The sequence below is a fragment of the Hypanus sabinus genome, chromosome 16, assembly GCF_030144855.1.
Source record: "Hypanus sabinus isolate sHypSab1 chromosome 16, sHypSab1.hap1, whole genome shotgun sequence".
NCBI classification, from domain to species: Eukaryota; Metazoa; Chordata; class Chondrichthyes; order Myliobatiformes; family Dasyatidae; genus Hypanus; species Hypanus sabinus.
This window is the reverse complement of record NC_082721.1, coordinates 70,685,809-70,712,402: the sequence shown is the minus strand read 5'-3', so window position 1 is coordinate 70,712,402 and position 26,594 is coordinate 70,685,809. Positions and strand designations below refer to the sequence as shown.

The 26,594-nt window shown below is 40.6% G+C and overlaps 1 protein-coding gene across 5 annotated transcripts in view; it reads left to right on the top strand.

The window, feature by feature from the left end:
• The first annotated feature begins 1,761 nt into the window (after nucleotides 1–1,761).
• The window catches only part of cfap410 (cilia and flagella associated protein 410), a 44,448-nt gene continuing 19,615 nt past the window's right edge, over nucleotides 1,762–26,594 (top strand). For 3 of the 5 annotated variants that reach the window (XM_059992074.1, XM_059992073.1, XM_059992072.1), the window contains exons 1-5: nucleotides 1,762–2,011; nucleotides 9,525–9,543; nucleotides 13,581–13,627; nucleotides 21,689–21,918; nucleotides 24,331–24,505. In XM_059992074.1, coding sequence (XP_059848057.1) covers nucleotides 1,896–2,011; nucleotides 9,525–9,543; nucleotides 13,581–13,627; nucleotides 21,689–21,918; nucleotides 24,331–24,505 — 587 coding nt within the window. In that variant the 5' untranslated portion in view covers nucleotides 1,762–1,895. Of the gene's footprint in view, nucleotides 2,012–5,362; nucleotides 5,592–9,524; nucleotides 9,544–13,580; nucleotides 13,628–21,688; nucleotides 21,919–24,330; nucleotides 24,506–26,594 lie in introns of all 5 variants that reach the window. The other 2 variants (XM_059992075.1, XM_059992070.1) reach the window with 2 other exon arrangements.

Here is a 26,594-nt window from a genome sequence, read left to right as displayed (position 1 = left end):
ACCCCCAAAAGTAAACAAACAACTAACATAACCGGAAATCAGCTGCTGTGTGGCAGCTTAAACAGTTCTTCAAGGAATGAAGTGAAAACAGTTCTTAAAGAGATGTTGCAAAAACAGTTCTTCAAAGTAGTACTGCAAAAGTTCAAAATGCTTACAGTCCATTAAAGGAGAGACTTTTTAGATGATTTAAATTCTCTTTCACGTCATGTTGCTGCGGTTCCCAGTCGAACTATACTTTTCCCAGAGAATTTATGAAGATGAAAATGAAATGGCTTAAAGGCACTGACCTTTCCTTTACAAAACTGTACCCAACCCTTTCTGCTATTATTTGCAGGGGTTACCACGGGCACAGCCAACGAATTCCTTCCGAATGAGGATCAATCAAGGTTGAACCTGTTTCACCGTCGAAATCAACTTTCCTCGATCTCTTAGCTCCCAAGCTCCGATCTTCACTCTCCACTGATTTTTAACTGGCAGTATTATAAAGAAACTGCCTGCAATGACCTTTTAAACTTTCGGCATTAAATAAAACTCCATCTTTCAACCAAACTGCGTCATAATATTGGACCACGCAGTGGCATGGAGTCAAAATGGCAAATACAACCACAAACTACCCCTCTTCACAGGGAGGGGTCCTCCTTTTATACCCTGTAAAAAAAAACCTGTCACATGACCGCTACTGGCGGGAAAATGTTGTCCCTCCACCATCACAAGACCATTACCTTAAGTCCAGCATATCTTCAACACCACTGTCACTTGACAAGTACAAGATACCCACGGGTACGTAACAATAGAGATATACAAGAAGAGGCATGGATTGAGTAGATAGAGACTTTTTTCCCAAGGCAGAAATAGCTCAGGCAAGGGGACATAATTTTAAAGTGATTAGAGGAAAGAATAAGGAGAAAGTCAGAGGTAAATTCTTTATACAGAGAATGGTGGGTGTCTGGAACATCTAGCCAGGAGTGGTGGTGGAAGCAGATACATTAGAGGCATTTTAAAAACTTTTAGATAGATGCATGGATGATAGAAAAATTGAGAAATGTGCAGAATGGATCTTAGAGTAGATTTGAAGGTCAGCACAAAATTATGGGCCGATAGGTTTGTGTCTTGCTGTAATGTTTTATGTTCTATGTTCCATGATGACAGGAGGGCTTGAGATTTTAGAAGAGACTGGATAGGATTGGGGCTAAGAGGTTTATAAAATCATAACCAAGCTGGATTATCACAGTATTTTCCCTAGAGTAGACGTGTCTGAAACTATGAGGCATGGAGTTAAGGAGAGAGGGGAGAGATTTAAGGGGAACCTGCGGGGCAAGATTTTCCACATACGTGGGATCTGCTGCCAGAGAAGGCGGTGGGTTAAAAAAGATACGTGGATAGAAGAGATACAGGCCAAGCACAAGTAAATGAGAGCAGCTTGGTCAGCATGGACGAGTTGGGCCGAATGGCCTGCTTCTGTGCTGCCTAACCGCACAACTCTGAGGGTAAATCCCCGTCCAAATGTGTGGGAGTCCTTAAAGTTGGTCTGGATTCGGGACCAGCATGTTCCTGTGAGGATGACTAAGTTGGAGAAGCTTAAATGAGAAGAAATCTGTAAGTTTACAAACACGACAAAATGTCCTGCCGAAGATTCTCGGTCTGAAACGTCGACTGCTATTTTTCCCATAGATGCTGCTGAAGTCCTCCAGAAACTTGTCCGAACTAGTTTACAAACGTGGCTGTTTCCATGGCAACAGCTGGTCCGCGCTGAGTAACTTCCCCGGAGCATTCGCTGCCTGTTTCGCGGTTGTAGCTTGTCCGCGCTGATTACTTTCCCCGGAGCACTCGCTGTCGTTGCCATGGCCACAGCCGGTCCGCACTGAAGGTTCCCCGGAGCACTCGTTGCCGTTGCCATGGCCACAGCCGGTCCGGTCCCGGGGGTTCCTGCCGCCATGTCTCTGAGCAGGAATCTGGTTCTGTCGCGGGCGAAGGCCTCGGACCTGGACACTGTTAGAAAGCTAAACTGTTGGTGAGTGCCACTTCAGGCCGCTGCTGAGGCGGGAACAGATCACAGAGAAGGTTGTGGGTAACCCCCTAATAGAGGTGAATCTCACCCACCGGTGGCCCTCTGTTCCGGTGGTGGGGAACGAGCTGCTGCCGCTCAGGTGGCTGTGAGCCCTGTGTACCTTCCGTTGGAGCAGGAGGAGGCACATTCCATCAGTAGGGCTATGGGGCTCCCCGTGAGAGGCCTTGAGGTTCCCAATACCTTTTCCATTTTCAGTTGTGATGGGCCAGGGATTCACAGGAGGCAGTGACATTCCCATCCTTAAAATTTTCCCCCTGCTGCTTTATAACCTTCTCCCATGATGGAGCAAAATAGAGTGTCTGTTTTGAGAATCTCGCATCAGGCAAATCTAACCAATGAGATAATCGGATGACAAAGCTTTGACCAGGGAAAGAGAAAAAAAATATGATAAGTGTGTGATAAATGTATGCGCCCTTCATTAGATGAAGGTTTTTGTACTGAAATGTTGATTATCCAATAATTTGCATCGATGTTGTCTGACCGGAATTTCTCCAGTCCTTTGTATGTTGCTCTAGGTTTCAGCATCTGTAGTTTCTTGTCTCTTGTTGAATATATCAGTTTGATGGTAGGAAACAGAAGGTGATGGTAGGTTGATTTTCAGACTGAAGGCCCATGTGTGACTAGTGATGCTCCCCCGGGGTTGGTGCCTAAACCATTGCTATTTGTTATCTATGTCAAGGATTTGGATGATTTGTACAAGGCATGACTGGTAACATTAAAGTTGGTGATATCCTCGACTGTGAAGATGTTTGTCAGGAATTCTGGGTAAGAGTGCCAAGGAGTAGCAAATGGAGTTTAATTTAGGTCTGGGGTATTGCATTTTGGGAGGACAAATGAGGGTAGGACTTCCACAGTGAACTGTAGAGAGTGTTGTAGAAGGACCTAGGGATACAATTACATGATCTTCTGAAAGCAGTGTCTGAAATGGATGGGTTGCTAGAAAAGGATTTTGCATGCTGGCCCTAATCAGTCAGAAGTCGGGATAGTATTGAAGTCGGGATGTTATGTTGCAGTTATATATGTCTTAATAAATTTGAATATAAAGTCTCATTTGGAATAACTTTTGGTTACTGTGCTAAAGGATAGGTGCTGTGATGCTGAAAAGAGGGCAGATGAGATTCATGAGGATGTTGTTGGGATTTGAGAGACTAAGTTAAGGAGAGAGGTCGAGCAGGTTGGGATGTTATTAATGGATGCATCCACAAAGCAAACAGCATCATGAAGGACCCCATGCACCCCTCATACAATCTCCTCCCTCCTGCCATCTGGGAAAAGACAACGAAGCATTCGGGCTCTCACGACCAGACTAGGTAACAATTTCTTCCCCCAAGCTATCAGACTCCTCAATACCCAGAGCCAGGCCTGACACCTTGCCCTATTGTCCTGTTCATTATTTATTGTAATGCCTGAACTATTTTGTGCACTTTATGCAGTCCTGGGTAGGTCTGTAGTCTAGTGTAGTTGTGTGCTTTTCTTTTCTCTGTGCTGTTTTTTTACGTAGTTCAGTCTAGTTTTTGTAATGTGTCATGTAACACCATGGTCCTTTAAAACATTGTCTCACTTTTACTATGTACTGTACCAGCAGTTATGGTTGAAATGACAATAAAAGTGATTTGACTTGAATGAGGGGTGATGTGATAGAAGTGTATAAAATCAGAATCTGGTTTGTTTTACTGAAAACAAATCTGGTTTGTTTTACATATGTCATGAAATTCAAAGTGTTATGGCACCAGTACAGTGTAAGACATAAAAATTATTATAGTAATTATAATTATTATAAGATAAATAGTTTGAAAGATGAATAATGAGGTAATGTTATGTTCAGAAATATAATGGTGGAGGGGAAGAAGCTGATGTTAAAACAGTGAGTATGAAACTTGAGGCTCCTTTACCACCTCCCTGGTGGTAGTAGTGCAAAAAGGCATGTCAGTTTGTTGAGGTTCTTTTATAATGGCAGCCACCTTCATGATGCACTGCCTCTTGAAGAGAGAATTGTTGCGCCATGATGGAGCTGTGATGAAACAACAACCCTCTTTAGTTTCTTATGATCATCTGCATTGGGGCCACCATACCAGGTAGTGATACATCTAGTCAGAACGCTTTCTCCACTGAACATCTATAAAAATTTGTAAGAGACCCTGTATCTGGCAGCTCGTTCCAAATACGCATGATCCTACACATGATGAAGCTACCACTAATGTTATTCTCACGCCCTCCCTGGAAAATGACTGTGTGCTATGTCTCCCATGATCTTATACTGTATATCTCTATCAGACCAGTGTGCCAGATGCCCTCTTCATCACCCTGTCAATCTGTAACACCAGTTTCATGAAACTATGTACTTGCACTCCACAACACTTCCCAGGGCCTTTCTATACACTGTGCAAGTCTTATCCTGGTTTGACTTAGAAAAGGCAACACTTGCACTTATCTGCCTTCAAAGCCATCTGCCAGTCTTCAGCCTACCTACCTACCTCATCAGGATTTCCTGTAATTTTTCTTTGGTAAACTGGATAATTACATTTCTTCACATTCTATTCTGTTTGCCATGTCCTCTCCCATTCACTTACCCTGCCAATATTCTCTTAACGCCTACCTGCATCCACTTACAATTCACAGTCCCTCCTTGCTTTTTGTTGTCCTCATTCAGATCAGTGATATAGATTGTGAGCAGCTGGCATCCTGGCATTGAGCCCTGTTGCACCCGACTGGTCATACCCTCTCAAGCCAAAATGACCTTTTTATTTGTGCTCTGCTTTTTGTCTATAAACCACTCTTCAGACCATCGAGTCATAGAGTTGTGCAGCAGAGGAAAAAGGCCTTTCAGCCCATCTTATCCACTATGCCTGTCTATGCTAATCCATTTGCCTGTGTTGCTGGTGCTTGGTATTTCCAACCTTTTCTGTTTCATTGTAGATTACCAGCATCTACATTCTTTGATTTTTAATAACATTTTATATTTGCTTTGTACCTTTAACATTGCAGTAATGTTTTAAGGCACTTAATTTGTGTATTTCAAATTAGCATTCTGACACCAAGTTACTTAAAGAAATCAGGGTACTTGCTAAGGAATGGCTTAAGGATGGAGAGAGAAGTAGAAAGGTTCACAAATGAATTCCAAGCCTGGAGCTTTGTATCTGTAGATACAGCTACCAAATCAGGAGCAGTGTAAACTTGAAAGTGGTAAAGAGTGGACTCTGAGGAATACAAGTAACTTCAAAGTTCAAAGTAAATTTATAATCGGAGGACATATACACTACCATATATACTAACTTGGGATTCATTTTCCTGCAGGCATTTACAGGGAAAAATAGAATAGAATTCATGGAAAACTACATAAACAAAGAATGACAACCAACCAACCAACCAACCTACAAAAGAAGACAAACTATGCAAATAAAAATAATACTGAGAACATGAGTTGTTAACAGTCCTTGGAAGTGAGCTTGTAGCTCATAGAATCAGTTCAGAGTAGTGGTGATTAACTTTATCCATGCTAGTTCAGTAACCCGATGGTTGTAAGGTAATAACTGTTTCTTAACTTGCTGATGTGGAGTCTAAGGCTTCTGTATCTCTTGGCTGATGGTAGTAGTGAGAAGAGCGCATGGCCTTGATGGTGGGAATCTTCATTGTAAACTGCTTTCTTGGGGCAGTGCTCAATCTATTCTGTGGCAGAGGGCTTTGCCTGTGATGGACTGGACTGTGCTAACTACTTTCTGTAGCCTAATTCTGTTCCTGGGCGTTGGTCTTTCCATACCAGGCTTTGATACAATCAATTAAGATAATCTCTACTGTACATCTATAGAAGTTTGTCAAAGTTTTCAGTGACATACAAAATCAGCGCAAACTTGTAAGAAAATAAGAGATGCTGTTGTGTCTTTGTGATGCACTTGCATTACTGGTCCCAGGAGAGATCCTCTGATGATAGCAAGGAATTTAAAGCCAATGACCCTCTTCACCGCTGTTCCCCTCATGAAGGCTGGCTCATTGACCAATGATTTCTTGCGCTTGACGTCGATAATCAGCTCTTTGACATTGAGTGAAGTTTTTTTTTAAAGGCCTTGGCATGCCAAACTATTTCTCTCTTCTGTCCCCTGCACTGATATGTGCGGCCCTCGCTGTCTTGGCAGTCTAGCTCCCTCCCACCCACCACCCACCTACCTACTGCATTCCTGTTCCAGCCATGTACATACACAATGTCCTGCCTGCCCATGTGTATTCCACCTCCCCAACCTCTGCAGCTCTTGGATACTTTCCCCATTTCTGATGAAATGTCATTAGTCTGAAAGATTAAGTTGATGTTTCACTGCACAGGGTTTGATCTGCTGAGTATTTCCAAGGTTTTCTACCTTTATTTCAGATGTATAGCATTTGCAGTATTTTGCTTAAATGTAATTTGGAAAAGCCTCAAAGTAACTTGTGATAAGTCTCAATTCCTTGCATATTTCTTTAGTATGGATATACTGAAGAATATATTAATTTTAAAATATTAACTGTTGTTGACATGCAGAAATTCAGAAATTCAACCTTAAACTTGTGTTATATAGAAGAGAATTTAATCTGTTTCTTTGAATCCCATGAGGGTCTATTCGAAAACTGCTGATCTTTCTTACTAAAGCCCATTACCCCTACTGGGGCATAGGTCGCCAACGGAGTCCATAAGAGTAGAAGAGATAGAAGCAGAATTAGGTCATTCGACTCATCAAGTCTGCTCTGCCATTTCATCATGGCTGATCCATTTTCCCTATTAACCCCATTCTCCTGCCTTCTCCCCATTATCTTTCACACCCTGACTAATCAAAAAGCTGTCTACATTTTCTTTTGCCAAGGAGCCTTACCATTGACCAAGGGGCCCATGGACCCAGGTTAGGAACCCCGTCCTAATTTGTCTAAATCCTTCTTCGCCTCCATGCTTCCTTAACACTACCTGCACCTCCACCTATCTTGGTATCGTCTGCAAACTTTGCAATAAAGCCATCAATTCTGTCATCCAGATCCTTGACATATAATGTAAAAAGAAGCTACCCAACACAGACCCCTGTGGAACACCACTACTTACCTGCAGCCAACCAGAAAAAGCTCCCTTCTTTCCCAAACTTTGCCTCTTGCTAATCAGCTTCCTGTCTCTATCCATGCTAGTATCTTTCCTGTAATAATGTGGGCTGTTATTTTGTAAAGCAGCTTTAATTGCAGCACCTTGTCGAAGGCTTTATGAAAATGCGGCCTGATGATCTTGTATGTGCACAACATCCCCTGATTCTTCTTTGTCTTATTATTTCCTCAAAGAATTCAAACTAATTTGTCAGGCAAGATCTTTCTTTAAGGAAACCATGCTGACTTTGGCTTATTCTATCATGTGCTTCTAAGTACCCTGAGACCTCATCCTTAACAATTGACTTTGAGAACTTTCGAACCACTGAGGCCAGGCTAAATGCCCTATAATTTCCTTTTCTGCCTTCCTGCCTTCTTGAAGAGTGGGGTGACATTTGCAGTTTTCCAGTTCTTGGTAATCATGCCAGAATTTAGTGTTTCTTGAAAGATCATCACTAAAGCCTCTACAATCTCTTTCGCCACTTCTTTCAGGATCCTGGGGTGTACACCATCTGGTCAAGGTGACTTATCTTAAAATCTTTCGGTTTCCCACGCACCTTCTGCCTAATAATAGCAATTGCACTCACTTCTGACCCCTGACACACTTGCATACTACTAGTATCTTCCACAGTGGAGATGGATGCAACATACTTATTTAGTATGTCTTCCATTTTCTTGTTCCCCATTACTACTTGTCCAGTGACATTTTCCAGCAGTCTAGTATCAACTTTTGCCTGTCTTTTACACTTTATATATCTGGAAAACTTTTTGGTAGTCTCTTTGGCAAGCTTACCTTCGTATTTCATCTTCCCTCCCCACCCCATGGCTTTTTTAGTTGCCTTATGCTGGTTTTTAAAAGTTACCCAATCCTCTAACTTCCCACTAATTTTTGCTCTGTTATATGCCCTCTGATTTTCTGCATTGTTTTTGACTTCCCTTGTCAGCTGTACATCAAGATTAGGGGTGCATCATTCTGCCTTTAGAACACTACTTCTTCTTTGGAATGTATCTATCCAACCCTTTCTGAATTTCTTCCAGAAGCTTCAGCCATTGTTGTTCTGCTGTCGTCCCTTCAAGTGCCCCCTTCTGATCAACCTTGGCTAGCTCCTCTTTTATGCCTCTGTAATTCCCTTTACTCCACTGTAATGCTGATACATCTGACTTTACCTTCTCCCTCTCAGATTTCAGGTTGAAGTCTATCATATTGTGATCACTGCCTGTTAAGGGCTCCTTTACCTTTTGCTCCCTAATCAAATCTGATTCATTACACAACACCCAATCCAGAATAGCCCTTCTAGTGGGCTCAACCACAAACTGCTCTAAAAAGTCATCTTGTAGGTATCCAACACCAAACTGATTTTCCCAGTCTACTTGCATATTGAAATCCACCATGACTGTTGTAACATTGCCCTTTTGACATGTGTTTTCTATCTCCCTTTGTAATTTGCAGTGCACTTCCTGCTGTTTAGAGGCCTGTATATCAGGGTCATATTTTCCCTTGTAGTTTCTTAACTCCACCCACAAGGATCTATATGTTTCAATCCTATGTCAATCTTTACCAACATAACCACCCCACTCTCTCTGCCTACTTGCCTGTCCTTTCAATAAAATGTGATATCCTGTTTTGTTAAGCTCCCAGCTATGATCCTTCAGCCTGACTCAGTGATGCTCACGACGTCATACCTGCCCATCTCTAATTGCACTACGGGATCATCTACCTTTTCCGTGTACTCCGTGCATTCAAGTCCAACATCTTCAGTCTTGTATTTGTCACCCTTTTTGATTTTGTCCCTATGTTACATTGCAACTTATATTGCAAAGTTGCCCTATGATCTGCTTGTCCTTTCGGGCAGTTTCACTTCACACTGCATCTAGTTGTATACCAACTGCACCATCCTCAGCCCTATCACTGTGATTCCCATCAGCCTGCCAAATTATTTTAAACCCTCCCAAACAGTCTGGCAAACCTGCCTGCAAGGATATTGGTTCCCTCGGTTTCAGATGTGACCTGTCCTTTTTGTACAGGTTTCACCTTCCCCAGAAAAGATTCCAATAATGAGTTTTCTGTCCTGGGTCAATCTTTCATATTATCTCCAGGTGTAGCCCATCTTAGTGTATCCTTTTTCTCCCAGGGATGAGGTCTTTGGAGCTTCTGTTGGCATTTCTGTAGCACTAGACTTTTACGGGATGTGGCTGCTAGCCCCATGCCTGACCCAGGGACCATCCATGGTGGAGTTATTGATAATTTGGTGCTATTGAATTTTAGTGGAGATGTAATTTAACAGGATCGTTGTTACAGTTAATGTACAGAAAGTGTCTACAAAATTCATTTTACAATTAATCATCTTCCTTTTTCTTGTTCCAGGGGAAGTAATCTGAAAGATGTAAGTATGCCATTCTATGCTATTTTCCATGTTCCGTTCTCTGCCATGTGCTTGGTATTATATGTGAAATGCATATCTGTCTTACAAGATCATTGACCTTGTGGAGGGGTATATGTCAACTTCCTTCAAAGGAAGTTGAAACAGAGCAGGAAAATGAACTCTGACTCCAACTTGCTCTTTAAATTCAGATACTACTAAAGCACACCTTTGAAATCTTGTAGTAATGCAAAACAGCTCTTTAATTTAATTAATAAATGTACCTCTAACATATTGTAGGAATTAGGTTGAGGAATAATCTTTCATTCAAAAATGTGCTGCAACCAGTGCTGAATATGTCAGCGTGATGAAAATACTGAGTGTTGCTGTTGAGGGATATTTTAAGAGAGTGGCGTTGTTAGGATGGAAGGTGTGGGTGAAGCTGGGGTGAAGGAGTGATAAAATGGTGAGACTACAGGGAAAAATAATGTGAAGTAGTGTGTTCACATGCTCAAGAAATGCATGAGAAGTTTGGATGGAAGGTACTAGCATAGGTGGATGGAAGGTGCCTATCTAAGCCAGTCTCATTTGGCCCCATCCCTATAAACCTTTTGTATTCTGTCTTTTAAGTGTTGTTAGTGTATCTCTCTCAACCCTTTTCTCTAGAAGCTCATTCCATGTACTGACATTCAACATCATCATTGGTACTAATTCACAAGCTTCAATATCTCTACCTCCCTGTGCACATTCACCAGATCTATGCTGCTCATGATTTTATATATCACCCGTTTCACTGTAGATCTTGTGCATCTTAATCTTCTGGATGAGCCTACCATGCGGGACCTTATCAAACATCTTAATAAAATCCATCTGGACAACATTCCATATTTCGACCTTTATCAGTCACTTTTGTCATCTTCTCAAAAAAAAACTCAATCCTGTTGGTCAGACATGACTTGTCCCATACAAAGTCATTCTAACAGTCCTTAATGAGATAATGGTTTTCAAAATTTTCATCAATCCTATCCTTAAGAATCCTCTCCAACAGCTTCTCTACCACTGATGTGAGATTTACTGGTCTATAGCTTCTAAGATTATCCTTATTTCCTTTCTTGAATGATGGAACAATATTAGCTGCTTGCCAGTTCTCCAGGATCTTGCCAGTGGCTAGAAGTAACACGAAGATGTCAAGGCCCCCAGCAATCTCAACTCTTGACTTAATAACCTGGGGTATATCTTATCAACCCCTGTGGCTTATCTACCTTAATATTCTCAACACTACTCCCTTTTTATTCTCACAATGCCCTATCGTACCAGAAAACTTCACACTGATCCTCCACGTCCTTCTCCTTAGTAATACTGGTGCAAGGTAATAATTTAAGACCTCACCCACATCCTCTGTCTCCAAGCACATTCCCTCCTTTATTCTTGAGTGGTCCTACATGCTCTCTAGTTATCCTTTTGCTCTTTATGTATTTATCAGAGCAATATGGATGTGAGAAAAATCAAGAGGTTTTATAAGTGCATTGTATGGAACCAGCACTATGGCGATAGAAAGGCTCTTCAACGGGTAGTCAAAACTGCCCAATGTATTACTGGCACCAGCTAACCAAACATCGAGGACATGTGTACAGAAAACTGCTGGAAGAGGGCCAATAACATCATGAAGGGTCCTACTCACCCTGCTCATGGACTGTTTATCTCACTCCATCAGGGAGGAGGCTATGTAGCATCCACGGCAGGACCACCAGACTGAAAAACAATTACTTTCCTCAAGCAGTAAGGTTGATCAACACCTCTACCCACTAACCTATCCTTCTACACCCCCCTCCCACCACTACTACTTTATAATTTCCTGTCCAATTCACCTTGTGTATTGACACTGCTCTACCAAGTGTCACTTTATGGGCATAAAATCAATTTAGTTATATAAGCTATCTTGTGTATTTATTTATTGCATTCTTCCTGTTTTTTTTGTGCTCCATCGGATCGGGAATAATAATTTTTTCCTTCTCATTTACACTTGTGTGCTGGAAATGACATGAAACAGTCTTGATTAGTAAGGGAAATAACTTGAGAGAGAGTAGAGTCTTTCAAAGACCAAAGTGGACATCTTCATGTGGAGCTGGGACTGAAGGGACTGAATTATGGAGAAAGCTTGAGCAGTTGGGATTTTTCCATTGGAGCATTTGCGAAACAGGTTTGATGCTATAAAAGGAATAAAATCATGAGGGGCATAGTTAGGGCGAATATACACAGTTGTCCCCAGCACTGGCAAATCAAGAACTAAAGGACATAGGTTTAGAGAAAGAGGGGAGAGATTTAATAGGAATATGAGGACATCCCTTTCAGCGGTCAGTATCAGAAAAGAACTGTCCGAGGAAGTGGTTGAGGCAGGTACATTAGCATCTAAAAGGCACTTGGACAGGAAAGATTTAGAGAGATGTGGACCAAACATGGGTAAGTGGGATTAGCTGAAGTGAAAACATAGACTGCATGGACCAGTTGGCTTGCAATATCTGCTTCTACAATGTGAAAACTGGTGGAGTTGATAAGGAATAAGGTTGTTTTAGTCTACAAAATGATATTGATCAGGTGGTAAATTAGGCAGGCAATGGCTGAAGAAATATAATACTATTGCACAAGGGCATGCCTTTTGGGGACAGTGTTTAATATAGGTAGTTCATATATCATGAATGGTAGGGCCTCAGTGGGTAATGGGGAGCTCGGACAGTCCAAGGTTCTTGGTAGATGCAGCACATGTAGATAAATAGTGAAGAAGGCCTACAAGATGCTTGCCTTTATTAGCTGGGGCATAGGATGTACAACGGTGCTAAAACGTTTGTAAACCCTGTAGAATTTTCTCTGTTTCTGTATAGATATGACCTAAATGTGATCAGATCCTCACTTGGGTCCTAATGACCAATATTGGATGAAATAAATAAATGAACGAGTATAATGTTTTTTTGTTTATGTATTTAATTGGGTTTTCTTTATCTAGTTTTGGGACTTGCATGAAGATCTGATCACATTTTAAATCATATTTATGCAGAAGTAGGGAAAATTCTACTAGGTTCACAAACTTTCTAGCATCACTGTAAGTAAGTGCATGGCGGTCTTGGTACAACTTTATAAAGCTGCTCAAAATGAGGGAACAGATTAATCTGACAATATGTATCTGTAAAAAAAAATAGAAATTTCTTTCCAGATCATTTTACTGTTGACTGACAATGAATTCTGCAGTGCTCAGCAGTGGAATATAGTAGATTCCGGTTAATTGGGACACTGGGACTGGTACATTTAGGCCCAATTAAGCGGCTCCCCCAGTTAGCTGAAGTTTCATGGAAATAGTTAAAAGGTATAAAACTGAGGAACAATTTTTACTACCAATACATCTGCGATACTATAGCACTGTGTATTAGTTATTGATGGAGGAATTCATCTGTCGTGTTCTTATGATTGAATCTAAATGAACAAAATCAGTGCTGACACCTAGTGCAATTAATAGACTGCCTTCATACAAAGCTTTAGACGGTTGCATCCTCCAAATCATTGTAACATTCAAGATGATAGTCTCGGTACCTTCACATTCTTCATAATTCTAACCTGTTGAAGTAGTGATATTGTATAATTTTCACTCCTGCCATTTCTGGCATCTCCAAGCCTGAATGCTTGAAACTATGGTGAGCCAAATAGTTCTGAATTGTCTTACTGCTTGTTTCTCACCAAATATTGGTGACAAAAATCACTGCTTTTTGAACACAAACACAAGCAACTGATGCTATTTAGTTTTTTTTCACTCCAAGCATGGTGTACTAACAGCCATGCAAGTGCGCATAACTGACATTAGTTAGAAACTGTTTAGCAACAGTTTCCTGCCCCAATTAAGCAGCATAATGTCTGAAATAATTGAAGGGAATCCTGGCTATTTTCTTGATTTAGGTTTTGCCTCAAAAAGTGGCTGCCCGATTAACCAATGGCCCAGTTAACCGGAATCCACTGTATTTGCAACAGAAGTTTACAGTGGCCATTAATATTGGGCATATATTTTTATTCTACAGCTGTCTGTATTAAGGGACATGCCTAACATAGAGGTGATTACCTTAAGGTAAGAATAACTGGATGTTCAGTAGATAACGTTGGATCTGATCATATAATGAAGAATACTTGCAAATGATTAAATCCCGTCTGAAGGATTTCAGCTTTGTTTAGTAGTATTACCTTGATATCTGAAGTAAATGCGGGGACTCAAAAGAGTAAAATCTAATTGTCTTGTTTTATCTTGTACCTCCTGTAAGCAGGATTGTGTTTTTAAAAAAAAATTGCCCATCAGAATTGTGGCAAAAGTAAACTAATTACTTATAAAATGGTGCAGCTTGCACCACAGAGATCAATGGTTTTTGTGATGAGTCTCCTTTAGTTCTTTAGCATTCTTTCTTCTATAGCCCTGAAAGTTTGAATCAATTTTCAGTATCATTTATAGTGACAAGAATAAACTTCAATTTGAACTTAAATTAAAATGGATCATGGCAACTATGAAAGTGTTTATTTTTAGCTTTCTTTAGATCTTTAGGCAGTGATTTAGTTTATCATCTCTGATTTTGAACTCATTTGCAAGAGAAAATCATTTTCTCTGTCCATTTTTTCAATACATCTTGAAAGTGTCTGATCTTCTCTTAACCAAGAAGTGTTAACTTTTCAAAACATTTATTTTCATATCTGTACTTCTTTCTTTCCTAATAACTTCTTGGTAAACTGCCTCCGTAATTCTTATTATAGTGTAATATCCAGAAAGTATAGTAATTGCTGAGGCCTTACCATTGACAAAGAAAGTTCGTTAGCTTTCATTTCTACACCTGTATTTTACAATTCAAGTAGTCTAAATTACTTTATAACCCCCTTAAGTTTGCGGATGAAAATTAGTAGCATTGCTGATAGCGGCGAGAATAGTAGTGCAGTACAAGATCATATTTTTCAGTCACTTCTGTTGGTAGAGCAATGAGACATGGAATTTAGTTCTGACGAGTGCAAGGTGATACACTTTGGGAGGGCTAATAAAGTTAGGATGACAATGGATGACAATAGGTCTGAGGAAGTGTTGACGAACTTAGTGTATAAATCCAAATAATTCATAAGGTGGCAACAAAGGTGCAAAAGATATACAGGATACTTGCCTTATTAGCTGAGAAATAGAATATAAGAACAAGAAGGTTTTGATAATATTTATTAGGTCATGGTTTGAGTATTTAGTTAAATTATTGGTTGCACACCATAAGAAGAATGTGATTATACTAGTCCACAGGTGATTCATCATATGTTAACTGGCTTGGAGTTTCTCAGATATGAGGAGAAACCGGAAAGACTATGTTTCTTGGGAGTAGGAGGCTGAAGGAAGACCTTATAGTGGTATACTTAATTGTGGGGGAAACCTTTTCCCATTGAAAACTGGAGAAGCTTTTTCATATAGGGAATTGTTGGAATGTGGAATGCACTGCCTGAGATGATGGTGGATGTATTTATCAGAATCAGGTTTAATAACACTGGCATATGTTGTGATATTTGATGTTTTGTGGCAACAGTACATTGTGATACATAATTTAAAAATATCTATAAATGACAATAAGAAGAATACAGTACTGTGCACGTATATAGCTAGGGTGCCTAAGACATTTGCACAGTAGTGTATTTGACAACGCAGAGCAGAGAGCAAGTTTGTAAATCTGCTGGAGGCAAAGGATGTTGAGAATGGCGAGGGTGGAGTACCACTGGAGGGGTGTGGGACACGTGGCAGAAAAGAATGACTGGGGCTGAGGGGTGGCACAGGTGCAGACACACCCAGCTCTGAGTCACCAGGGAAGTCATCTCATTCCAAATAATTGGTTGTATTGATCATTATAGAATGTTTCTCTAGAGCTTCTCACTTCCTCCCCTGTCCCTTCCCCTTTTCCCAACCATGATTCCCCTCTCCCTGCCTCCTTCCCACTCTCATTCCACAATAGAGACCCATACTTAATTAGTATGAATTAGGTTTATCCTCACTCACGTTATGAATTTTTTTTGTGGCAATAGTACAGTGCAATACATAAAATTATTACAGTACTATGCAAAGTCTTATGACACCATTCAACCGATTAATGTCTCACTCCTGTACACCACCTCGTCACCATGTGAAATTCCGCCAACAATAGTTGTGTTATCCGCAGATTTATAGATAGCATTTGAGCTGTGCCTAGCCACACAGGTGTGGGTATAGAGTAAGTGTACTCTCAAAATTGAACAAATACCTCAATGAATACCTCACTATCCTCAATACCTCACAGAATTGCCAATGCATTAAAATCTACAGACCAGGTACTGGTAAATGGAATTAGTATAAACTTGATAGTCAACATGGACACATTTGGTGAAAGGTACGAAAAGTGAGGGAAAAGATTGCTGTGATATTGGTGGTGATCTTTCTAACCTCGCTGGTCACAGGAGAGTTGTACCAGAAGACTGGAGGATGGAAAATGTTATTCCTTTGTTCAAGAAAGCTTAGAGGGAAAATCTTTGGAATTAGACCAAATGAGTCTGACATCGGTGGTGGATAAGCTATTGGAGAGGATTCCTAGAGAGGGATTTATGAACAGTTGGAGAAGCATAGTCTGATTCGGGATAATCAGTATGGTTTTGTGAGGGGCAGGTAGTGCCTCATGAGCCTGATTGACTTTTTTGGAAGTGATTAAAATAAATTGAAGGTAGAGCAGTGGATGTTTGTATCTGGATTTTAGTAAGGCAATCAATAAAGTTACCCATGGAAGGCTCATTTGGAAAGTCAGTAGGCAAGAGATCCTGGGAAACTTACTGTGCCCACAGAATCCAGAGTGTGGTAGAAGACGTTGGGCGAGTTGATAAGGTGGCTAAGAAGGCATATGGTGTGTTGACCTTCGGGGGCTTGAGGTCAAGACCTGGTTAGACCATATTTGGAATAAGGTGTTCTGGTTGTTTCATTGTAGGAAGAACGTGGAAGCTTTAGAGAGGGTGCAGAAGGGATTTGCCAAGATTAGAGAGTGTGTTTTATGAGGAAAGGTTGAGCAACCTAAGGTTTCTCTTTTCACAGTGAAGGAGGATGAAAGGTGACTTGATGGAGATGTATAAGATGATAAGAGGCCAGCCAGTGCCTTTTTCCCACTAATACAAGAGGACATATTTTTAAGGTGATTGGAGAAAAGTACAAGGGAGATATCAGAGTTAGGCTTTTAATACAGAGTGTGGTAACTGCATGGAATGCACAGCTAGGGGTGGTGGTAGAGGCAGATACAACAGTGGCATTTAAGAGATTCTTAGATAGGTACATGGATGAAAGCAAGCTAGAGGGCTATGTGGTAGATTAATCTTGGGGTAGGTTAAAAGGTGGAAGGAAAGGCCTGCACTGTGCTGTTGTGTTCTTTATTCTAAGCAACACGACTTTGACTATAATTTAGTATCCTGGACATGCCCTCTGCCACTTCTCTGATCAACTCTACTCCTCCAGTGGATGACATTCTAATTTCATTTAGTGTGAATGGGGTCAAAATTCACCATATGCTACCCTGAGATTCACAGTAAATACAAAGAAACACAATAATATCAGTGAAAAAATGCACATGACAGAGATGGACAAGCAACCAAGGTCCAAAAGACAACAGACTGTCCAAGTACAAAAATAAAGTAATAATAATAATAATTAATAATAATAATAAAGCAATAAATATCAAGAAGATGAGTTTTAGAATCCTTAAAAGTGAGTCCATATGTTGTGAAATCAGTATAGTGTTGGGCTGAGTGAAGTTATCCCCTCTGGTTCAAGAGCTTCATGGTTGAAGGGTAATAACTGCTCCTGAACCTGATAGTGCAGGTCCTGAGGCTCCTGTACCTCTTCCTGATAGCAGCAGCAAGAAGGGAGCATGGCCTAAATTGTGGGAGTGGCATCCTTATTGATGGATATGCTTTCCTGGGAAAGTGCTCCTTGTCAATCTGTGATGTACTGGACTGTATCCAGTAATTTTTGTAGGTTTTTCCATTCAAGGACATTGGTGTTCCCATACCAGGCCATGATGCAACCAGTCAGTATACGCTCCACCTCCCAACTTTAGAAATTTGTCAACGTTTTAGATGACATGCCAAATCTGCTCAAATGTCCAAGAAAGCAGAGGTGCTGCCATGCCTTCTTTGTAATGGCACTTATGTGCTGGGCCCAGGACAGATCCTCTGAAATATTAACACTAAGGAATTTAAAGTTGGTTGGTTGATGGTCACTGAGACAAGATCTCCCATTGGTAAAACAGCATTACCTCTAAACAATACCTTACTGTCCAAGAGTACATTAATCCTATCTGTCAGAATTCTTTTTCATTAACTTCCCCACTTGGATTCACTGTGTTTTTTCATGAGCTGATTTCAGTTCATCAGCTTCTGCTGGTTTCCACTAATTTTAAGTGAACTATTCTCCCCGTGTTCCTGTCAAAACCCTCCAGATTCCACAACTCACCGATGTACGGTAGAATTTACAGCAGCCAGTTAACCTACGATAGCTTGTTATGGCAACTGTTCTGACTGCAAGAAATATGGAGAGTTGTGGAAACAGCTCAGCACATCACAAGAACTAGCCTCCCTGCTCTGGTCTCTGTTTGCACTTCTTGCTGCCTCAAAGATTCAAAGTACATCTATTATCAAAGTACATATAGAGAATACAACTCTGAGATTCATCTTCCTGCAAGCATACACAAAACAAACACATGGAACCTGGTCAAAGAAAATATCACCCAACATGTGACAAAGGAGCAAACTGCACAAAAAGCGAGTGAACAAGACGTATAATATCAAATACCAATCCGGGTGTCCAGGAGTATTCAGTTTAGTTTTGTTAGTGCTGCTAGCCAACTGAAAGCCACAGAGGCAGTTATACCAGAATACAAAAACACATGTAACATGAACACCAAAGTCCCCCAAAACGTGTCTACAGCCATGAGCTTCGCTGATCAATCTTTGTAACGTGAAACCCAAGGCTCCTACACTTTCCTCCAACAGCAGCTAGCAAGAGGGCAAGAAGGACCAGTCAAATGCAGACAGACTGCGCTGAACCCCCTCCTGCACTCTACTCTCATCTTCATCAACCTCATCCTGACTCAGTGCCTCTATCGGAGAGAAGCAATGAAGTCGATCGTGGGCTCATGCCTCGTGTCCAGGCCTGCAAACCACCAGGCTGCACATTTACTCCAAACCTCAGTGAACTCACTTGGAGACAACAAAACACCAGATTGCTCAATCAGCCCAAAAATACACCATCAAAATGTAAATCCAATTGCACGCAGCTGACTAGTAGAATCATATTTGAAAAAAGAAGTAGTTTCATGAACCGTCTGCAGGACATTACCGTTGGTCGTGTTGTTTGCTGGTGCCATCTTGAACATGTGTTCGCCCCCGCCATCCCAGACACCTTCTTCTCTTCTCTCTCTTGAGGTAGAAGATACAAAAACTTGAAAGTACATACACCAGACTCAATATCAACTTCCAACCTACTGTAGTAAGACTATTAAATGGTTCTTTTGTATGATAAGATGGATTCTTGACTTCATAATTTAACTGGTTATGATCTTGCACTTTATTGTTTACCTGCACTGCACTTTTTCTATAGCTGTTACACTTTATTTTGCGTTGTTATTGTTTTACCTTGTTCTATCACAGTGCACTGTGTAATTATGTAATCTATATAAAATGCATGCAAGATTAGCTTTTTACTGTATCTGGGTGCATGTGACAAGACTAAACCAATACCAATACCAACCCATGACTCTTTGAGACGTGGGAGGAAACTAGAGCACCCAAAAGAAACGCAAGACAGTGATAAAGTCCACCTACACAGACAACACTGGAGGTCAGGTTGGTGCAGATGAGGCAGCGGCTCTATTAACTGTGCCAACTGTGCCATGCTGAGTCTAACTTGAATCCATATTGCCAATTATATTGGCAGCCTACTTGTTGCCCTATCAAAGAAATCACTTATAACTCTGAGTGGTTTAGATAAGGTCACAGTCTTTTTCCCAGGGTAGGTGTCTAAAACTAGAGGGCATAAGATTAAGATGAAAGGGAAGTGATTTAAAAGACACCAGAGGGACGAACTTTTCTGTCTATTGGCTACTTACTAAAGAGCGATTACCTCCTGACACATGCTATCCATGTAGATACTAGCCTGCATATGCACTTCACTGATGACAGATGAATTTCAGCTTTATCAAAAAGGTCCTCAGTACAGTAGTTCTTTATCTTGACTTAAGCTGGCAATCAAAGCATCCAACTAGATAAGCCTTCAGTAATTGTGGCAATCAAGTTGGATTGAAATGTCTCACCTTCACAGTTATATTAATAGCCACATTTACAGTGCCTGTAAAAAGTATTCACCACCCTTTGGAAGTTTTCATGTTTTATTGTTTTACAACGTTGAATCACAGTGAATTTAATTTGGTATTTTTGACATTGATCAACAGAAAAAGATTCTTTTGTGTCAAAGTGAAAATGGATCTCTACAAAGCGATTTAAATTAATTACAGATATAAAGCATAGTAATTGCTTCCATATTATTCACCCCCTTTAATACGACATGCCAAATCATCACTGGTGTAGCCAATTGGTTTTAGAAGTTACATAATGAGTTAAATGGAGATCTGCTCTTGAAGACCTGTGTGTAGTCAGAGTGTTTCAATGAGTGTAGTAAAAATACACGTGTATCTGGAAGGTCCAACTTCTGGTGAGTCAGTGTCCTGGCAAAAACTACACTATAAAGACAAAAGATCACTAAAAGCAAATCCGCAAAAAGATTATTGAAAAGCACAAGTTAGGAGATGGATACAAAAACATTTCCAAGTCACTGAATATCCCTTGGAGTACAGTTAAGTCAATCAAGAAATGGAAAGAATCGGGCACAGCAGTAAATCTGCCTAGAGCAGACCATCTTCAAAAACTGAGTGACCGTGCAAGAATGGGACTAGTGAGGAAGGCCACAAAAGGACCTCTGACAACTCTGGAGGAATTACAAACTTCAGAGGCTGAGATGAGAGACTGTACATACAACTGTTGCCCAGCTGCTTCACCAGTCATAGGTTTACGGGAGAGTTGCAAAGAGGAAACCACTGTTTAAAAAAAACTCACTTGAAGTTTCAGCTAGAGTTTGCCAGAAGGCATGTGGGAAATTCTGAGGTCAGCTGGAAGAAGGTTCTATGGTTTGATGAAATCAACATTGAGCTTTTTGGCCTTCAGACTTAATACTATGTTTGGTGTAAGCCAAGCACCTCACATTATCAAAAACACACCATCGTGAAGCATGGGGATGGGGATGTGGGGATGCTTCACTGCAGCAGGCCCTGGAAGGCTTGTGAAGGTAGAGGGTAAAATGAATGCAGCAAAATACAGGGAAATCCTGGAGGAAAGCCTGATGCAGTCTGCAAGAGAATTGCGACTTGTGAGAAGATTTGTTTTCCAGCAAGACAATGACCCCAAGCATAAAGCCAAAGCTACACAGAATGGCTTGTACAACAAAATTCATATCGTGGAGTGACCAAGTCAGAGTCCAGACCTCAATCCAACTGGGAATTTGTGGCTGGACTTGAAAGGGGCTGTTCACAATCACTATGCAATCTGTCAGAGCTTGTGCAGTTTTGTAAAGAAGAATGGGGAAAAATTGCTGTGTCCAGAGTACAAAGCTGGACAATATCCTCATAGACTCAAGGCTATAAAAGAAGCATCAACTAAATAATAACTTGGAAGGGGTGAATACTTGTGCAATCAACTATTTTTTTGTTTTGTATTTGAAATTAATTTAGAGCAATTTGTAGAGATTTGTTTTCACTTTGACACAAAAGAGTTTTTTTCTGTTGATCAGTGTCAAAAAAAGCCAAATTAAGTCCACTGAGTCTCAATGTTGTAAAACAATAAAACTTGAAAACTTGAGTACTCTTTATAGGCACTGTACTGTGAGGTTCATAGCAGAAACCATCTGGTTGAGGTATTTAATAGTTGTTGGGACCATTGTAACATTGTACTTGGTGAGAGTTGATAGACAAGGGGCTGCATTGTAGATTGGAAATTTCTGTGAATTTTCATTTTTGTTGCAGTGGATTGTAATGTATTCTTTCTGTTGTACTTTTTTGTAAAGTGTGAACAATATCTCATCTTTAGTGGATTTCCAGTACTGTCAGAATATCAGTGAACTTTACCTCAGGAAGAATAATATACAAAATCTGACAGAAATCTGCTATCTCAAAGGACTACACCGCTTAAGAGTACTGTGGTTGTCAGAAAATCCTTGCTGTGGGACGGATCTCCACAAATATAGAATGACTGTACTCCGGAACTTGCCACAACTGCAGAAGCTGGATAACCAAGGTGAGGAGTCATCGGTTCCAGCGCTACTAAGCTGAATGTATTTTTAATGCAATTGTTTGTCGAAACTTGGTTCAGGACACCAGCATTATTCACTGTTGAGAGCTTCTGCTAATAATGCTGTCTGCACACTTTAAAAGTGCTTTATAATTGTCTATAAACTGTTGTTGAAACTATTAAGAAATCTGGTGTCAAATTCCTTGTAGTATTTAATTACTGTACATCCTCAGATTATGCCAAACTAACAAACCGCTATCCCCTCACTGAAATAATATCCATCCTTTGTAAATGCTCTTAGTGTCTGGGTGGATGATATTATAGGTGAATGTACGAAATCTAATTTTAATAAGCACAATTGATGGGTCCATTAGCCCACTGAGCCCATGTTGATTATTAACCACGCAATTACATTCACTTTACATTGGTTTTTGTTATTCTCTACACATTCTCTCAACGTTCCTTAGATTCTACCATTTACCTACATAGTGGGGCAATCTTCAGTGGCCAGTTAACCTATTAACTCGCATGTTGAAAGGACTCAGTAGGGTGGGTGTAGAGAGGATGTTTATAGTAACAGAGGATGATCGATCCAAATTGGGATCTAACCAACAATTAAAGTCACCACCCAGTATAAGAGAGTATGAGTTTAAGTCTGGTAGTGAGGAAAAAAACCGTTCAAAAAAATTAACATCATTAAAGTTGGAGGCATACAGGTTTGCTAGTGCAACTTTAGTGTTATATAGTTTGCCAGAAACAATAATAAAACGGCCATTTATATCAGATATATTATTATAGAGTTCAAAAGGAATATTTGAGTTAATAAGAATAGAGGTACCCCTCGCTTTAGCGGTAAAGGATGAATGAAAATGCTGACCCGCCCACCTTGACAAAAGCCGGGAGTTATCAGAACAACGAATATGAGTTTCTTGAAGGAAAGCAATGTCAGTTTTGAGTTGTTTGATATGCGAGAATACCTTCCTCCTTTTAACAGGGTGATTCAATCTCTTTACGTTCCAGCTCACGAATTTAAGTGCACTAGCCATTATCGATTACTAGTGCATAAAAGGCAGAAGGCATATAAAAAGTCAAGCAGTACAATAGCAGTCTGGGAGCAGAGATGTAAACATAGAATCGTAAAATCAAAACATATACATGTCCTGAGCAATAAAGAGATATAATATATACAGTGAGTGATGTTGGGAGAGGATGTTTATGAGGGGGAGTGGGGGAGTCTAAGACCAGAGGACACAGCCACAGAGTAGAGGGCTATCCTTTTAGAACAGAGATAAGGAATTTCTTTAGCTAGAGAGTGGTGAATCTGTGGAATTCATTGCCACAGGTGGCTGTGGAGACCAAATCAAAAGGTATAGTTTAAACAACACACACAAAATGCTGGTGGAATGCAGCAGGCCAGGCAGCATCTATAGGAAGAAGCACTGTCGATGTTTCGGGCCGAGACCCTTCATCAGGACTAACTGAAAGAAAAGATAGTAAGAGATTTGGAAGTAGGAGGGGGAGGGGGAAATCCCTCCACACTCATCCAAACTCAGGTTGGAGGAGCAAAACCTTATATTCTGTCTGGGTAGCCTCCAACTTGATGGCAAGAACATTGACTTCTCTAAATTCTGTTAATGCCCCTCCTCAGCCCATGCCTGATTTATTTATTCCCCCACTCCTTTTTTTTCTCTCTGCCCATCACTCTTTGCCTTTTCTCCATCTCCCTCTGGTGCTCCCCTCCCCCTTTCTTTCTTCTAAGGCCTCCCATCCCATGATCCTCTCCCTTCTCCACCTCTATACCCTTTTTGCCAATCACCTTTCCAGCTCTTAGATTCACCCCACCCCCTCCTGTCTTCTCCTATCATTTTGGATTTCCCCCTCCCCCCCCCCCCCCCAACTTTCACATCTCTTACTATTTTTTCTTTCAGTTAGTCCTGACGAAGGGTCTTGGCCTGAAACGTCGACAGTGCTTCTTCCTATAGATGCTGCCTGGCCTGCTGCGTTCCACCAGCATTTTGCATGTGTTGCTTTAATTTCCAGCATCTGCAGATTTCCTCGTGTTTGGGTATAGTTTAAGGCAGAGATTGATAAATTCTTAATTAGTCAGGGCATGAAGGGATACAGGGACAAGGCAGGAGATCGGGGCTGAGAGGAAAAATGGATCAGCCATGATGAAACGGCAGAGCAGACTCTTTGGGCCAGAAGGCTTAATTTGGCTCCTATATCTTATGGTCTTGTGTCTTTGGGATATGGAAGGAAATTCACACAATTTCAGCTGCAGTTTTGAAATCTTTAGCCGAAGTCCAACTCAACAGGTTTTTGGTTGAAGAATTGAGTAGAATTGGGAGGAAGAAGAAGAGTTCAATATACTGTCATTAATGAAACTCATTAAGTTATTTTCTTGACAATTTCTTGTAGCGGTGACAGAGGAGGAACTGGCTCAAGCTTTAGAGGATGGAGATGAGATTGCTTCTGTGTCGGGCAAAGAACCAATGGAGTCAACAATCAGCCACTCAAGGACAGAATCCGGCACATCTGAACCAAGCACTGAAATAGAAAGTGATCTCTTAAGCTTCAGAATGGAGGAAACAAAGTGAGGAGCGGCAGGATTAACCTCAGTCAGCATTGTCACAGCAACTTTCAAAAGCCTTCATGTACCAATAAGTTTCAGATATTAGGCTGAGATTGTTCTGTTATAATGTGCTTCAAATGTTCAATGCAAGTCCTCTCTGGCAGGTGCACAACCTGGCATTCTGACTTCCTACTTTTTAACTTCCTTGTGAGCCTAATGATGAAGGCATGTGTGCAGTATGCCTTCTTTGCCCCTCTATTTACAGTTGCAAGAAAAAGTTCTTGAGCCCTTTGCAATTTCCTTGTTTTTTGCATTAATTAGTCATAAAATGTGGCCTAATCTTCATCTAAGTCAAACACAATCTGCCTAAGTTAGTAACACACAAACAGTTGTACTTCTTGTCAGTACTGAACACATCATTTAATCAGTCACAATCAAGTTTCAAAAAAGTATGTGAACCTTTGGGCACAAAAACTATTTTGAGTCAGGTGTTTCAATCAATGAGATGAAATTGAAGGTGTGGGTTGTCAAGGTGCCCTGCCCGATTAAAAAAAAAGACGCACAAAGTCAGGTTACTGACAGAGCCTGCTCCCCTCAAGCAAGATCCTGTTTATGTGCAACATGTCGCAATCAAAGCAACTTTTGGAGGATCTTAGAAAAAGAATTGTAGAGATGCATGAAGCTGGAAAAGGCTACAAAAGCATTCCTAAAGACCTGAGTGTTCACAGTAAGAGAAATTGTCTACAAATGGTGGAAATTCGGTAATATTGCTACTCTCCCTAGAAGTAGACGTTCTGCAAAGATCACACCAAGAGCAAAACGTGCAATGCTGAAGGAGGTGAAAAAGAACCTGGGTAACAGCAAAAGACCTGCAGAAATCTCTAGAACTTGCTAAAATCTCTGTTCATGTGTCCACTATAAGAGAAACACTGAACAAGAATGGTGTGCATGGAAGAACACCTTGGAAGAAGCCACTGCTCTCCAAAATAAAAATTGCTGCATGTCTCATGTTTGCGAAAGATCACCTGGATGTTCCACAACGCTTCTGGGACAGATGAGACAGAAGTTGAACTTTTTGGCAGAAATGCACACAGCTATGATTGGGCACTGCACACCAACACAAGAGCCTCATCCCAACTGTGAAACATGGTGGAAGAAGCATCATGGTTTGGGGCTGCTTTGATGCCTCAGGGCCTGGACAGCTTGCAGTCGTTGAGGGAACAATGAATTCAAAATTGTGTCAAGACATTTTACAGGAGAATGTCAGGGTAGCAGTCTGCCACCTGAAACTTAATAGAGGTTGGATGATGCAACAAGACAATATATGAAACACAAGAGTAAATAAACAACAGAATGGTTTAAAAGGAAGAAAATTTGTGGTTTGGAATGGCCGAGTCAGAGTCCAGACCTTAACCCAATTGAAATGCTGTGGCGCGACCTGAAGAAGGCTATTCATACAAGGTATCCCAGAAACATTGATGAACTGAAACAGTTTTGTGTGGTGGAATGGTCTATAATTCCTCCTTGCCATTGTGCAAGTCTGATCAGCGGCTACAGGAAATGTACGGTGGATGTTATTGCTGCTTAAGGAGATTCTATCATTCTATCAGTTATTAAGTACAGAGGATTGTATACTTTTTCCAGCCTGGACTGTGAATGACTAAAAAGTGTGGCCAATACAGACATGAAAATTACAACTGTTTGTGTGTTATTAGTTTAGGCAGATTGTGTTTTTTTTATTATTGTGACTTTGATGAAGATCAGACCATATTTTATGAGAAATTAATGCAGAAAACCAGATAATTGCAAAGGGTCCACAAACTTTTTCTTGCAACTGTACTTGCGTTGTCATTTTCAGGACTTGGATTCCAAGATCCCTCCATATATCAATGCATCATAGAATTATATATCATGGAAAACACAGATCTTTCAAAGTTGCAGTGCAAATTGATATCGTTGTTAAGAAGCCATGTGGTGTGTCACTTAGAGAATTTGTTGGGGGATTGAGTTCAACAGCTGTAAGGTAATATTGCAGTTCTATAAGACCCTGGTTAGTGCACACTTGTGTTTTTTTAGTTGCTTTATTATAGAAAGGATGTAAAAGTTTTAG